General features: G+C 41.6%; 1 protein-coding gene across 1 annotated transcript; it reads right to left on the bottom strand.

Annotated features, from left to right (window-relative positions):
- Positions 1–10109: 10109 nt before the first annotated feature.
- Positions 10110–16868, bottom strand: LOC109903993 (glial fibrillary acidic protein). Its single transcript, XM_020501046.2, has 11 exons — positions 16648–16868; positions 14068–14227; positions 13471–13620; positions 13150–13269; positions 12963–13058; positions 12120–12254; positions 11896–12006; positions 11610–11720; positions 11291–11415; positions 10613–11158; positions 10110–10443 (listed from the first exon to the last, which is right to left on the bottom strand). Exons 1-11 carry the CDS (start codon positions 16866–16868, stop codon positions 10350–10352), a joined length of 1869 nt encoding a protein of 622 aa, XP_020356635.1. The 3' UTR covers positions 10110–10349.

Consider the following 16868-nt stretch of genomic DNA (forward strand, 5'->3'; position numbering starts at 1 on the left):
TCTCCGCCCGCAAAGTGATGCGGTGGCGTATGTGATCAGGCTTTTCTAATGGAGCAGCAAGGTACCCCCTCGACACATTAACGCGCAAGGGCGAACAGTATGCGCGCGGTGTGAGAGAGTTTGGCTCTTTCGGCAGCTGTGGGGAGAAAACGGGCTGAGATGGTCACATGGAGACTTTCCCTCACCCTTGCACATAATGAATTGCTCCAAAAACGGCCAGGAGACAATGGGCCAGGCGACCTTCCCATCCCCAAAATCCAATTTGTCAAGGGCAGAGAAAAAAGAGTGCAGAATCAAAGGTCTGGAGCTACCATTAATCCTCAGCATGTGGCTTTGTACCCTCAGACAGCTCCGATATTTTAACTGACAAATCCACTGTATAATTTCTCCATAAATTCTCCCCTTTTTATTGTTCTTTTACAAACCAGTTTTTGGAAATCAGTCACTACTTTAAATCTACTTGGTTGCGTTATTTTGGGTTTATATACTTCAAAGCTCTTTATTATCTCCGTTTGGCTGCATTGTGTGTCCCTAGTTTAACAAAAGGAGCAGGAATGCTTGGAAGACTTGTTAACTTCTATTGACTCCCGGCGTGTGCCGGGTTGAGATCGGGCAGGTACCAGAACCACCAGAAAAATAGCAACAGCTTTCAAAATAACCACCATCTTATCATTTCACACTTGTGGTTTTCTTGTCACGAATTCAATCTGGACGTTTTCATTCAGCTGTGACATGGCACAACACAGACCTTCATAACTTTGAGTTTAAGTTGCCACAGTTTTAAGTTTGATCATTAAATTTCATCCAATTATTTATTTCAAATAAACCTTATTTTACGATGATTAAAGTTTTTTTTTTATTCCTCCTTTATTTAAGCAGGGAAGTGACGTTGAGACTGGCATCTCTTTTTCAAGTGAGCCCTGATATTTTAAGAGCATATTTTATATTTTACATTATTATATCATCACATGTTATAAACTTCCATTTTGTTTTCTTTTTATTGATACATTCAAATACGAATCAATACATTAGGCAATAAACCATTTCATTTATGCCGTGTTTTTGTTAGCCTACTATTTGTATTAGATTACTGACTACTGGATGCTCAAATCCTCTGAATTAACTTTCAATGTTTTACGTGGGAAAACTTCACTAGTTCTACTTATAAGCTACAATAGGCCTGCCTGTATTAGAAATACTAGAATGATAGGCTGAGTATAGGAGGCCTACACAGTATTTTGTACAGCCTAAATTCCATAGACGATGGAAAAAAATGTATAGGCCTATCATTATTAGGCCTACTTAATTTCACGAAGTCAAGTTATGTGATCTCGAAGAAAGTGAAAGAAACCTTCCGTCGCTTTTTCACCGCAGGTTTTAAAACTGCCCTTGATCATCTGTAGTGGAAGTCTCAACAGAGGGCGAGATGTGAGAACAACAACCTGTGGGCGATAAATTCAGGCCATGAACATGACCTGCTAACCTCTGCCCTGGCGACTCTGGGATGACACTGCGCCATAATTGAGGAGGGGCAGCGATGGGGTCTCTCTCTAGCCACGTAAAGGTATCCCACTGCTCCATTCTGTAAGGCTTCCCTTCTCGCAGCTTCACGAGTCAACGAGCGTGAACGACACGCGAACAATTTCATCAATAGGCGTATGCAAAGTCCGGCTGTGCGGAGGGTTATTTATTAATGTTGCCATTTGTGACTGGTTCCCATCCACCCGAGAATAACGGGTCCGTCCTCCAAATCTCTCACACCAGTCGGGCCGATTCTCATTCTCATCCTGTGGCTCAACGTCGAAGTTCTCAAAGTGAAATTAATTATTCTCAGAGGGGGAACGGGAGACATTTCCTTTCTGTTTGCTAACCCTCGAAAAGTAAGGGTGAATCCCATTCCAATGCGCGCACTGAAGCACGGTGAACAGTCAAAGGCTCGGTGTCAGAAGTGAAAGCAGTGTTCGAAACAAATGGGATGGAAAATTAAATGAAATTAAATAGCTTGACCGTCGGTATTGTCCTCCTCTTTTTAAAAGACACATTAATTACATGGTCTCAGCTTTATTCGAGAACAGTATTGCGTAGTCAATCACAATATTCCACAAAACCTTACTTACTCTCTTAACGAACTTCGCATCTCTTTAATGATTTAAAATAATGGCCATTGAAGAATTGGAACTTGAGTGGAGGGAGACGTTTTTATAGGATTTGGCCTATTTCGCTTTGCCCGGGTCCTCCAGATTAGAGTGCCAGCACTTCAATTTTACAATCCCATCGTAATGTGGGGTTTTGATTTAACATGTTGGCCCTTAATGAGCCATGAATGTAGAGGGATAACCAGTGTGTAAAGCTGCGCGGTTACGGGGACCAATGCCCCACCAGGGAACTCAATTCATGCTCCTTAACTACCCGAGAGTGCCAAGGGTTCAACACACATTCTTCTGGACCGGTTACAATACCGTTTCAGTCCCACCGGGCTCCCAGGAAAAATAAGTAGACCATAAACTTAGCTCGGGCCTTTTCAAATGACCAAATCATTGTTCCATTTAAATTTAGCCTGGTAGGTCATTTTTTTCTCCAATGTATGTGATGGGTAGAGGGGGTAGCATTGCATTTTACGCACAATGATTGTTATATTTTGTTATTTAACCTTTCTTTAGATTGTCTCTTTGATGCGTATTGCGTATTGCATTTTCAATGTGATAAAGTTGGAAAGTGGGAAAAGTGCAAAGACAAGACAAAGTTTCATACTTCATATCTTCATCAGTGTCACATTATTGGCCCCATGTTAGGCTAACTGACATAAGGACATTTTGTGAAATATGGTGGCATTCTGATACTTTTCCGACCTTCATTTATAGGGTAGCAGGGGTGTCACGAGGGGTGTCACGCACCACACAAATCTGAGGGGGCACAATTAAAGCATGTGAGGATGGGAGGTGGTTCGAACGGGGGCTAGGCCACGTCCATGAAGTGGCAAATTTAGCATTTTTCAAACACCTGAAACACACTTTTCCTGCAATCTATAGCTATACTTATTATGCTTAATTCTTCTTCATATCTAACCATACCTCTTGAGAAAATAAATATGGTTATCTGGGCTAGCTACGGCCAACTTCATAAAAGTGCTAGGTGGCTAGTAGTATTATATATATATATACACAGTACCAGTCAAAAGTTTGGACACACCTACTCATCCCAGGGTTTTTCTTTCTTTTTACTATTTTCTACATTGTAGAATAATACTGAAGACATCAAAAATATGAAATAACATATGGAATCACGTACAACCAAAAAAGTGCTAAACAAATCAAAATATATTTTATATTTCAGATTCTTCAAAGTAGCCACATCTTGCCTTGATGACAGCTTTGCACACTCTTGGCATTCTCTCAACCAGCTTCATGAGGAAGTCACCTGGAATGCATTTCAATTAACATGTGAGCTTTGTTATAAGTTAAATAGTGGAATTCCTTTCCTTCTTAATGTGTTTGAGCCAATCAGTTGTGTTGTGACAAGGTAGGGTTGGTATACAGAAGATAGCCCTATTTAGTAAAAGTCCATATTATGGCAAGAACAGCTCAAATAAGCGAAGAGAAATGACAGTCCATCATTACTTTAAAACATTTAAGACTTTGAAAGTTTCTTCAAGTGCAGTCACAAAAACCATTTAGCACTCTGATGAAACTGGATCTAGTGAGCACTGCCACAGGAAATGAACACCCAGAGTTCCCTCTGCTGCAGAGGATAATTTAATTAGAGTTACCAGCCTCAGAAATTGCAGCCCAAATAAATGTTCACAGAGTTCAAGTAACAGACACATCTCAACATCAACTGTTCAGAGGAGATTCACATAGATCAGGCCTTCATGGTTGAATTGCTGCAAAGAAACAACTACTAAAGGACACCAATAAGAAGAAGAGACTTGCTTTGGCCAAGCAACACATGCAATGGACATTAGGCCAGTGGAAATCTGTCCTCTGGTCTGATGAGTCCAAATTTGAGATGTTTGGTTCCAACTGCCGTGTCTTTATGAGACACAGAGTCGAAAAACGGATGATCTCCGCATGTGTGGTACTCACCGTGAAGCATGGAGGAGGAGGTATGAGGGTGTGGGGGTGCTTTACTGTCAGTGATTTATTTAGAATTCAAGGCACACTTAACCATCATGGCTACCGTAGCACTCTACAGCAATACGCCATCCCATCTGGTTTGTGCTTAGTGGGACTATCATTTGTTTTTCAATTGGACAATGACCCAACACACCTCCAGGATGTGTAAGGGCTATTTGACCAAGAAGGAGAGTGATGGAGGCCATCATTGTAAATAAGAATTTGTTCTTCACTGACTTGACTAGTTAAATAAAGGTTAAATAAAAATAAATAAATAAAAATGGAGTTCTGCATCAGATGACCTGGCCTCCACAATCACCCGACCTCAACCAAATTGAGATGGTTTGGGATGAGTTTGACTGCAGAGTGAAAAAAAAGCAGCCATAAAGTGCTCAGCATATGCGGGAACTCCTTCAAGACTGTTGGAAAAGCATTCCAGGTGAAGCTGCTTGAGAGAATGCCAAGAGTGTGCAAAGCTGTCATCAAGGCAAAAGGTGACTACTTTGCACAATCTAAAATATAAAACATATTTTGATTTGTTTAAAACTTTTTTGGTTACTACATGATTCCATATATGTTATTTCATAGTGTTGATGTCTTTACTTTTATTTTACAATGTAGAAAATAGTAAAAATAAATAAAAACCCTTGAATGAGAAGTTGTGTCCAAGTTGTGTCCAAATTTTTTACTTGTACTGTATATATATATATATATATTTGTCATGTTTACAGGACAAATCTAAGGGGGCACATGCTCCTGTGGCCCCTATGGGTAGGACACCTCTGGCATGGACTATAGCCAGGTCCACTTGGAGAACAAGTGCATTTTCATAAAGAGCATGCTTTAAAGAATGAGCAACGTATTTCCCTTCGTAATTTCACACCTCAGGCATAGCCTATGCCTTTTAATGATAATGTTACCCTGATTATGTTTTTCACTTTTAGGAAATTCCACAGGCTTTATTTAAATTTGCTTTGCCATCTAAAACTTGGAAAATGTATGCTGCACAAAAATGGTGGACCAGCTGCTTTACAGATAGGGGATGCGGGTGGGACATACTGACTCGTTTGAATAGTAGGCCTAATTATGCTTGTATGGGAGTCCCACCAGATGACATGATAGGGATTCTAACCCAGACTAATATTCAAAATCGCATTAAAGAGTGGCGAAATAAGTGGCAACTGATTCGACGCTGATCATGCGTGCTCTCATTTTTAAACGCCCTTTTTAGAGGGCCGCTCCATTTCAGTATTCAGTCCTCAACAAAGTCAGCGCCGGGTTTTGAACCACATTTCCCTGACTTTAACTCACTTGTCTCGGTTGAGGAGACCCGGATAATGGGGTGAAAAGTTGTTTGAATTGAAAATTTGTTTCGGTGTACCTTATAAATTCATACCCTTTCTCACTCGACCGCCTCAGAATGAAACTGTCACTCTATTCGATTTTCTCTGCCGTCGAGCGCATTTAGTACGAGCTCTGTTTGTGAAGTTCATTCCTCGGCAAACGTATTCAGGGAGGGCTCCAGATGAATAGTTCGGCGTGTCAGCCGCCCCTAATGGGGATTAAGGCACTTAAAACATATTCAGAAAGTGACAGAAATGCACAGGTTTCAAAGAAGTCAAACCTTTGTCCTTCCGGCACACTCATAGCTTTATGTTCAGGGTATAATTATGAAACGTTATGGAATTTTTTGAATGTTTTGTGTGGAATAGCCTGTAGCCTATGTTGCGCATGCACGTTTTTCGCTGGATGCATGATGTGTAACGTGCGTCTTAACATTGGCTGCTTATCAAAAGTAGGACTAAAGCGCATTCATTAAAAAAAAAGTTGCACTCACTTGCTGCTGTCTGCGAATTTAAAAATAACACCACTAATTATATTAGGAAAATAATATGTATATTTTCAGCATGTTCTTATTGGGGAAATAATAAAGGCTCTCAATTAAGGTATAGAGTCAGAAGTCAAAATAATATGATATATTCTTGGAATTGTAAATCAACAAGGAACGTGCGTTTGAGTAGCTTACAGATATTATGTTATTATTGTAGGCCTACATTTGACTGATTTGACTGACATTAATTTCTTAATTTATCGTACAAGGACTATTAACAACCGCTTTTATGTTGTGTCCTGTCAAGCGTATGGCCTAAAATAATGAATGGAAAATCCATCGAGTCTATTGTTATTTATTTTACTAGGCAAGTCAGTTAAGAACAAATTCGTATTTTCAATGACGGCCTAGGAACAGTGGGTTAACTGCCTGTTCAGGGGTAGAACGATCCTTGTCAGGTCGGGGAACTGAACTTGCAACCTTCCGGTTACTAGTCCAACGCTCTAACCACTAGGCTACCCTGCCGCCCAGACATAATTTGGGGAGAAATATGAGTATTTACAAAAAAATATAAGTGGGATATTTATTTTTCCACTCACAATGAGAACGCTCTTCCTTGCTCGAGTAACAACTAGGCTACATTTCGAAAAACGTCAATATAGCCTACCTTTGCCCTATTAAAAGGATTAGATCTACATGGGATATTATATATTTCAGTTGAACATGCACGTGTCAATATAAAGGGTCTAACAACAATAAAGTATTTATTCTACTTCAGAGACATTCGATTAATATCAAAGTGCTTTTGCTTTTATTTGTCTATTTTTCAGACATTTCTCAAAGCCGGTCAAATTCAGGGGACTTTATTCCAAGAGCATGATTTATAGGCCTATAACAAAGTTAGTGCAGGAAATTTGCATACGTATAGGCTACTTCAATTGACTAGATTTAGTCTACGTTTTCATTGCCATTCTACACAATAACTGGTTGTTAGTGGACTAATATTTATTTTATGCTATTTCTACTGAACAAAACTATAAAGGCAACATTCAACAATTTCAAACATTTTACTGAGTTTCAGTTCATATAAGGAAATCAGTCAATTTAAATAAATTCATTAGGCCCTAATTTATGGTTTTCACATGAATGGGAATACAGATATGCATCTTTTTACAGATACCTTTTAAAAAAGTAGGGGTGTGGATCAGAAAACCAGTCAGTATCTGGTGTGACCGCCTCATGCAGTGCTACACAGCTTCTTCGCATGGAGTTGATAAGGTTGTTGATTGTGGCTTGTGGAATGGTGTCCCATTCCACTTCAATAGCTGTGCGAAGTTGCTGGATATTGGCGGGAACTGGAACACGCTGTCGTACGCTATCATCATCTTAAACGTCAACCCAGAGCATCTCAAATATGCTCAATGGGTGACATGTCTGGTGAGTATGCAGGCCATGGAAGAAGGAATTGTGTTCATCCTTGCAGCATGTGGCAGTGCATTATCATGGTGAAACATATGAGGTGATGGAGATGGATGAATGGCATGCCATTGGGCCTCAGGATCTCGTCATGGTATCTCTGTGCATTCAAATTGCCATCGATAAAATGCAATTGTGTTCGTTGTCTGTAGCTTATTCCTGCCCAAACCATATCCCCACCACCAATGACATCATCAAACCGCTCTCTCACACGACGCCATACACGTGGTCTGAGGTTGTGAGACAGGTTGGATGTACTGCCAAATTCTCTAAAATGACGTTGGCTTATGGTAGAAAAAATAGCATTCAAATCTCTGGCAACAGCTCTGGTGGACATTCCTACAGTCAAGCATGCTCCCTCAAAACTTGAGGCATCTGTGGCAATGTGTTGTGTGACAAAACTGCACATTTTTGAGTGGCTTTATATGGTCCCCAGCACAAGGTGCACCTGTGAAATGATCAGTTTCTTGATATGCCACACCTATCAGGTGGATGGAATATCTTGGCAATGGAGAAATGCTCACTAACAGATATGTCAACATATTTGTGCACAACATTTTTGAGAAATAAGCTTTTTGTGCATATGGAAAATGTCTGGGATCTTTTATTTCAGGTCATAAATCATGGGACCAACACTTTACATGTCGCGTTTATATTTTTGTTCAGTATATATGCTGAATGTTTAATATGTTCGATTTTCAGCAGACGATGGAATGTGCTTGACAGAACCATGGCTAGCTCCCGATTGTGCCAGCGCCACATCAACGCATCTCGACGCAGAGGTCACTCGCAGGCCTATGGCTCTTTCTTATATCTTAATTATATTGATGATACACTGCATCCCATCATATTGATGAAGGCTATTTTTCGCCGTTTTTCTATTTCACAATGCACATTAAGGAGCGAAGAAAATGTAATCTAATGATATGAATCAAGGCCAATCAGAGTGGAGAGAACGTCTGTCTGGCTCTCTTTCTCATTAGAGCGCGGGATTGACAGTTCTAGGTTCAACTATAATCTCCTGTGCGCTTCTACCGAGAAACGACGAGAGAGTGAGAGAGAGTCCTGTATACTGGCTATTAATTGCGCCTGTGTTTCGGGTGGGATGAGCTTGTGGAAATGATGACCAAGGGACATAGGCGGCTATTGATTAATTCGATATATGCCTACATCTATCTCTTGGATGCTCCTGAATCATCCGGATAATTGCTGCATTAAAATGATTTGAGCTGGATTGGAACCTATAGCCTACACATAGCCTACGTTCGTATTTTACAAATGCATTTTCCTATTAATGTAGGCCCAGCAGGTTTTTATTTGTGCTTGACTACATATTCAGTAACATACCCCCGACTGTGAAATTGTATTTACAAAAATATAAATACAATTAGACCCTCCCCTAAGTGATCCAAAAATGCTACATCTTTTCGTTCCTGATTACTACAGTCACTACATTCACACATGGCGTCATGAAATACATCACTTTGAGAGAACAAAGCGAAGTATCGATTGATCTCAGCTACCACCGGCCTTGTTCTTCAGATAATTGGTATATTTTTTTAATCTAATGTGTATTTTTCTTTAGAGAAACAGAATCAGAGAGGTGCATTCAGAAGCAAATACTATATATTAAAAGAGATGTTATTCTATACCCATAGGCCTGGAAATCTGCTCCATACATTTTCACCTTCTCAAAAAATCTTCCTCTTAACATTTGACTTATATTTATCTTTTGTAGTTTACCTAAAATCATGGCAAAATACTCTTTATTCTCCACAAACAGCAGCAACTGTTTATTTTCCTTCACTCCCACATTGATATGTTATAGGCTTCAAGGTATGGCAATGTCAAAACACTCCCTGTCAATGTAGGCTTGTATCAAAACCAGCAATGAGTCTCTCCGTTTATCTTGACCACAACTAATAGTAGGTGAGTGAGTACTTCCAGATCCACTGATGCTACAATTCAATAACACAAAAGACCCCAGGTGCATTCGCATATATGACTAGAATCATGATGCTATTCTGATATAGTACTACCGGTGTTCTCATCTCAGTTGTGTTGTATTTGCGTGGATTGGTGTTGCATGACCTTTAGATGCTCCGATCTGCCTCATGTCCTCTGTGCTGTTGGTCCTCTCCATCAGGGGACCCTAACTGTGTTTGGCACGTGCTGACGAGACCCAATCGCTCCCAATCAGTGGTAGATGGAAAAGGTGAGGATATGGATGGAATGGGGACATGGAACGCCTGTGTGCCATCGCTTCGCTGCAAGACTGAAGCTGTCTGATGGCCCCTCGAGTGGATGTCAGGGCGAAGGACCCCTCGGGTGACTCTCTTCACTCATCCTTCAATTTACCTCTCCTTCACTCTCTTGTTGCTCTATCGCACCCTGCCTCTCCACACGCTCGTACAACCCATAGGCCTAGTGTGCAGAGCAAGGACCACCTCATATATTCAATGTGAGTGGGAGAGCGAGTGAGAATTTGTGTAACATGGAATGTGTGTAATTTAACCTCTCCATGGTACCATATCGATTGTGGTTTTCATTGTGCCTTAGGGGGATGTCACAAAAGCTTATATGGAAATGCATTTCAGGATAACATTTCCTATGATTCATTGTGCACAAAAACATTATGTAGCCTAATAACTAAACCAAACCAGACAATGTAATGAATGAAACACCAGGAATTGAATGCCGAGAGCTTTATTTGCTGCTTGTTGAGTAGCTGTGTAAGGCACACAGAGTTTCTGAATATGTGGTTCAAAGGCACATCACAAGAGCTGAAGGGTACTGCTTGACTAGGTTGCAGGGTCATTCATGGTCTCATGTCTTGGTCAAAGGTCAGAGACCAGACATGAGCCGTCAGTGCAAAGCTCCAGGGGCGTGAGGGGTTAAGGGGTGAGAGGAGGTCACATGGTCATTTACGCCTATTCCTCGTCCGAGTCGTCGGCAGCGCCAGAGATTATGTAGGTTTGCTCCTTTGTGTCACTTTCCAGTGTTTCATCCTCCGATTTAACTGTTCTAAGGGAAATAAAAAAATTACCTGGTTGAATAAGTTTCTTTACAAAAGACACGGTGTGAAGAATTTTCATTGTGTTAAACATTCTGACCTAACAATGTTCTGTCCTAACAATGGTCAATGATAAACCTACAATACTCACATTATTGTTTAAGTGCAGGTTACTTTTACCTGATGAGCACTGTCCTCCTCTCCGTCATCTCCACTGCCTGCTCCTCGTGGGAGTACTCCATGGAGGCGCCGTACCCATAATCACCTGCACCTTTTCCCATGCCTCCTCCATTGCCTCCAGGACCCATGGCTCCAGCACCCATGCCTTTAGCACCATTGGCTACAGCACCAATTCCTTCACCATCCATACCTCCACCCATTCCTCCAGCTCCTAGGCCTCCAGCACCCACGCCTCCAGCAACCACGCCTTTGGCTCCAATTCCTCCAGCTCCCATTCCTCCACCAATGCTTCCAGCTCCACCCCTGCCTCCTGCACCCATGCCTCCAGTTCCCATCCCTCCAGCGCCCATCCCTCCAGCACCCATTCCACCTAAGCTTCCAGCTCCACCCATTCCTCCACCCATTCCTCCACCACTGCCTCCAGGTCCAATGCCTCCAGCCATGCCCACACTCATCCCAGCGCTCATGGAGCTTGAGCTGCTACTCATTATGGACATGGTCCCAACCATGGTTGTGAGTCGCAAGTCCTCACCCTCAATCAGCTTCCTATGGAAACAGAGAAAAGTCGTATCAATGGATCAGAATCAAGAATATATGACATTACCACAAATTTGCTCTTCTAAAGTTTATTTACATGCTCTGTATGATCCTATCTAAATCCATTGCACTAAACCTCACCTGTAAGTTGTGATCTCAATCTCCAGAGCCATCTTCATGTTCAGAAGGTCCTGGTATTCACGCAGGTGCAGAGCGATTTTAGACTTGGTGGATTTCAGCTCCTCCTTCAGGGCCTCAATTCTTGCCTGTGACGTCAAAAGAGCCAGCTTGAGTTTGCACCTTAGTAGGCTACAGATGAAAGGTTTTAACACCAACCTACTTGGATTTGAACTGTGTACAATCAATTCAGATATTTAATGGTTGAGTTCTGTAGTAAACCGGACTGAGGTAAGGTTCATGAATAACTGGACCCTCCCACCTTCTGATCGAACGTGCTCACCTGAAGGTCCTCCAGCTCTTTCTTGTATTTTTCCTGTGCTTCACGAATTTGTGCCTCCAGAGCCTCATTCTTGGTCTTCAAAGCTTCCAGGCCACGCTCTTTGTTTAGGATCTTCAAAGGTTAGGAAAAATACAATACAAATGTCTTTTTCATTCATATTTTGATTGAGGAAAATATCCATTGCCATAGGCTACAACTCTTATTTGGATATAGACTCGATAATAATAGTTAATGTGTCACATTTTACAACCATGTAGGGATATCTTTATCAAATAGCCTAACTTACATCCTTCTTGGCGCCAGCAACTTCTTCCCTGACACTTCGAACTATATCCACATGTTTCGTCGTCTTGTTGTTCAGGTCTTCAAATTTACTTTTATACCAGGAATCCATTTCCTATAACATATAGGGGCCATGAAACACATATTCTGAGGTCATGAAACACATTCACACCTTGAAATGAATGACTGCTGTATGTATACACTCCAGTTAATTATAAATAGGCATACCTGTAAATTTTTTGCTGCAATTTCATCATACTGAGCTTGGATTTGTTTGAGAGCGCCTGAGATGTCGGGGAGGTCATAAGCGCTCTGGGCTGAGGAGTGGGCAGCATATATCATTTTCAGTAGCTCTTCAATTTCCTGAGAAAGAAAAAAGGTTCAATTAAATGGTTAAAGGGGACGGCAGGTAGCCTAGTGGTTAGAGGGTTGGGCCAGTAACCGAAAGGTTGCTAGATCGTATCCCCGAGCTGAAACGGGTAAAAATCTGTTGTTCTGCCTCTGAACAAGGCAGTTAACCCACTGTTCCTAGGCCGTCATTGTAAATAAGAATTTGTTCTTAACTGACTTGCCTCGTTAAATAAAAAAAATGATGTAGGCCTACACAGTAAAATCGCAAGAGTTAATTAAACTCTTTACAGATTGGATTTGTTTAGAAAAAAATGTGTGGTTATTATCAATGTACATGCAAAAACACATATTGAAACAATATATATATATATATATATATTTTTAAATCTGCCTGCAACAGAGCATGCTGGGAAATATGACAATAAGGCCCCTCCCACATCTGTGGAAAACTCCATAGTTTTAACTCCCTTACTCTGGTTACTCTTAATGGAGTTAAAAGTAGTACATCCCAATAAACTCCAGTTATCAACACAGGAAGCATATCACTCTCTTGAGGGTTAAGATAACTCCTAAGCTTAAATTTACCCCCCCCCCCCCCCCCCCCCAAAATGTGACACTGTGATTTCAACTATCCTTGATTTACTGTTTATCATTTTGTCCATTAGCTGGAGTTGGTATAGGTCGGTCCAAATCAATCAGTGCGCGCTATACGGGACCTACCGCTTTGTGCACCCTCTGAAGGAATTCAATCTCCACCTCCAACTGCTCGAGCTGTTTCTCCAGGGCGATGCGCTGAGAGGTGGCTCTGTCCACATCCTGAAAACCATATAGCGGCACACAATGGTATCAATGGCACGTTGATGTTTATTAGGCAATTTTGGCTAACAGTGATTAAACAGCCTCTCACCGGACGGAATGCTTCGATCTCCATCTCGGCCCGCCTCCTCAGCTCAACTGCCTCCTCGTATTTGACTTTGGTTATCTCCAGTTGACCTGCCATGGCCTCTTTGCCAGCTAAGGCTTGGTCCTGTAAACCAAAACACATATTAACCTGTGGTATAAAGGTAACAAGCCGATAATAACTTATTGGCTGTGTCAGCCGTGTCACCATATTGGACTCATTCCAATTATCCCTCTCCTCCTCAGTGTGTGTGTTTTCTGTTTTCTGCGAGGTAAACAATAAAAAAGCTGACAGTGATGACGTGTGGATTAAGTCATTCCGTCTCACCCGCTGCATTCTCATCTGATCTGCAATCTTCTTCAGATCTCTCAGCTGATCCTCATAGAGTTTGCGCAGGCCCGACGGCTTCACGAACCGGTTCTGGATGCCGTCAATCTCCATCTCCAACAACTTGTTCTGCTGCTCCAGGGACCGAACCTTTTAAGAGAATGACAATGGCAGGGTATCAATTATCATCAAATTCACCAGGGCCCCTCACTTGAACATGCTCGCTGCCCAAATACGTGGGAATAATGAGCGACTCCGTCTCCACAGCCAGAAGGCTGCATGCCTGTATGGCACACTCAAGCAAGCGTAGTCTAATTAGACAAATTCCATCAAATAAACATTGTTCCTCTACTTATGGGCGGCAGAATATCGCACAGATGTTAAAGAATATTGGCTGTGGCACTGAGGCAATGTATCCGGCCAGAACCCACACACAATAGCACATCCACGTGTGAAGAACAGCTATGTATAGGCTATGGCTTACTAGAAAGTTGGCTATCTCTAATATGAAAGGCACAAAAACAGCAAGTTCATCCCCATATGTTAGTCAATTAGTCTGTGCGCCTTGTGTGTGAGCAAAGCGTGGTGAGTGCTTACCTTCTCAATGTAAACAGCAAGTCTGTCGTTCAATACGACCATCTCCTGCCGCTCACCACTGCGCGTGCTGAGGAATACTTTGTTCTCGGCAGCAGATGCGTCCAGGTCCACCGGGGCCCCGTTGCCATAGCCCACACATGCCAATGTTCCCACATTCCCGCTAAAACGACAGACAGTTCAACACTCACCGCTTGACCTGGAGATAACTGACATCACTTTGTTATTCTATGAACGTCAAGACATAACGTCAACATTAAATGTTATTGCCACTTGCATGTCATATCAGAGCCACATGGTTGATCGATGGCTTGTCACAATCTTTTATTAATTTCCAGGTGCCACATTTGTTCCTACTCTGATGTCAGATGCAAAACAATGTTTTGGCTGGGCTGAAGACGTCTATATCCATCCGCTAATACTGGACTAGTAAAGGCCCAGTGCACTACTTTTTGTGATAAAAACAACAACAATACAATACAATACAGTAATGTACATTGACATTAAGTAGTTTGTAAAGATGATAAATTAATACTTCACAAAAAGTGGTTGTTTTCCATGTTATTTGTTATTTGTTTGTGTATTTCCCATAACTTTGCACCTTTTGATGTAAATGTTTGATGAATAGGGTTTTGTTCTTTATTGATTCCATTAGAATGACAACCGCAGAGAAAGGGACAGGGCAACAACTCTTACACTTCCAACTATTAAATCCTGCAAAATACTTTTCTTAATTATACAACTTTTTTGTCTTTTTTTTTTTTTTACAAACCGTAATTTATAGATTTTTAAAATTCAGATTTTTCAGGGGGTGCTGCAGCACCCACAAATCCCACAGCTATGGCCTACAGCTGTTACAAATTCAAATAATTCATTTGAATAAAATGTATGTTGTTCTCATGGATGTGAGCTATTTTGCTGTTTTTGAAATGTATTGAGTTTAGTCTCTTCCAGTGTTTAGGCCTACCTACTTATTTATTTATTGATCCTTAAAACCTAAAATTCACAATAATATAAAGAGTTGTACATTATTTAGATGTTAGTCCTGTAGGCTAATAGTTATGTGGAAAATTGACACAGGCCTTACTTTTTGACAACTAAATGTTTCTCTATTCGTTTTAATCAACTGATGCCTTCGACTTACATCAAAAATACATTCAGAAATAGGCTAGTGCTGCACAATAAGAAACAATTACAACTGTGGTTTGTGTAAGAGAGGGAGAGGTGGTGGATTATAAATTGTCTGTGGTTCCACTATCTAAGAGTTCATTTGCTTGATGGTGTTTTTAATTGCTTGATAACAATAAAGGTGGCCTATCAACTCTGAAAGACAGGCTTGTCTCTAGCGCAATTAGACAGGAAAATGTATTTCACAGAGTGAAGGAGAATTCGATGTGTTATGTCTGTCAGGAAGAAGTCTTTGAGTCATCTGCCAGTAAAGGAGACAAAGTGGCTTATAGCCTCAGAAGAGCAGTAAGAGGAGGGGAGGTACATACACTGTTGACAGCAACATATCATCTATCTTGTACTGTAATAACTGCCTGTGTTTTGGTGGTAATGTAACAAGTCGCTTTCTGTAAATTCACAAATAGAATACTTGTGGTGTATCAGCAGTGTGTAATCTCGCACTCTCTCTTTAAGATGTTACCTATATTTTATCAGCTGTATCTATATAACCTCTATTACCCACTAATATGCCAAACCGAACCATACTGTGCCTACTGGGCTTGAACATTTGTGTAAAGCCACAGATTGGACAATGAATCAGATATTTCACAGGATGTGTAAATGTGTAGCATCCGGTCGGTGTTTCCACTCACTACCAGATATGGTGATGAAAGGGAAAGGGGGATATCTAGTCAGTTGTACAACTGAATGCCTTCAACTGAAATGTGTCCACATTTAACCCAACCCCTCTGAATCAGAGAAGTGCGGGGGTGCTGCCATAATCGACATCCATGTCTTTTGCGCCCGGGGAACAGTGGGTTAACTGCCTTGCTCAGGGGTTGAACGACAGATTTTTACCTTGTCAGCTTGGGGATTGGATCCAGCAACCTTTCTGTTACTGGCCCGACGCTCTAACCACCTTTTTTTTACATTGTACAAATTTTCTACTCAATGAAACATTTGATCTTAATGCAGTTTTCTGTTTCCAAAACTAGAACCTGTAACAAACAGAGTGGACCACGTTTTGTAGACTTCATCCTTTGGCCAAGTTTGTAAAAATGGCATTGTTTAGAAGGAGTGCATGGGCCAATTGAGTTACAGTATTGCACATAAGCACTTCAGAGAGTAGGCGTTCCCTGAAATATGCAAATAAATGCTAAAATGCACCAGTAGGATCTCGCTAGCTCATGCTTGACTCTGCCCACCTCCTTGCTTGTTCTGCCCACTATGATTAATTTGCTCCCATTGGAAATGGCAGGCTCTGCTCTATCTTGGGTTAGTTATAAAGATCTTTGGTATAGCCCTAGCAACTACGGTGGATGCAGAACCAGGCCAGCTCAGTACAGCTCAGTTTGGCTTAGTTATGTGAAAAGGCTATTAGTGTACTTGGTGTACAGGGTGGAGTGAGCATCTTACCCAGCCATGCGGGCGTTACGTGAGGTGGAGACGGTCCTTCTGCCCATGGTCTGGGCCTGCATTCTGCTGGCTCCGGCACTGGGTGAGTAGTTGGCTGACTGGTGGCGGTTAACTCTCCGGGTCGGGGATGGGCTGGACACCCTAACCTGGTAGGAGGATGAGCTGCTGCTGTCCTCAAAGTGGCGTCGGTAGGACGAAATCCTCTCAGGGCTGCGACTCAT

Source organism: Oncorhynchus kisutch, linkage group LG2 (genome assembly GCF_002021735.2).
Source record: "Oncorhynchus kisutch isolate 150728-3 linkage group LG2, Okis_V2, whole genome shotgun sequence".
Lineage (NCBI taxonomy): Eukaryota > Metazoa > Chordata > Actinopteri > Salmoniformes > Salmonidae > Oncorhynchus > Oncorhynchus kisutch.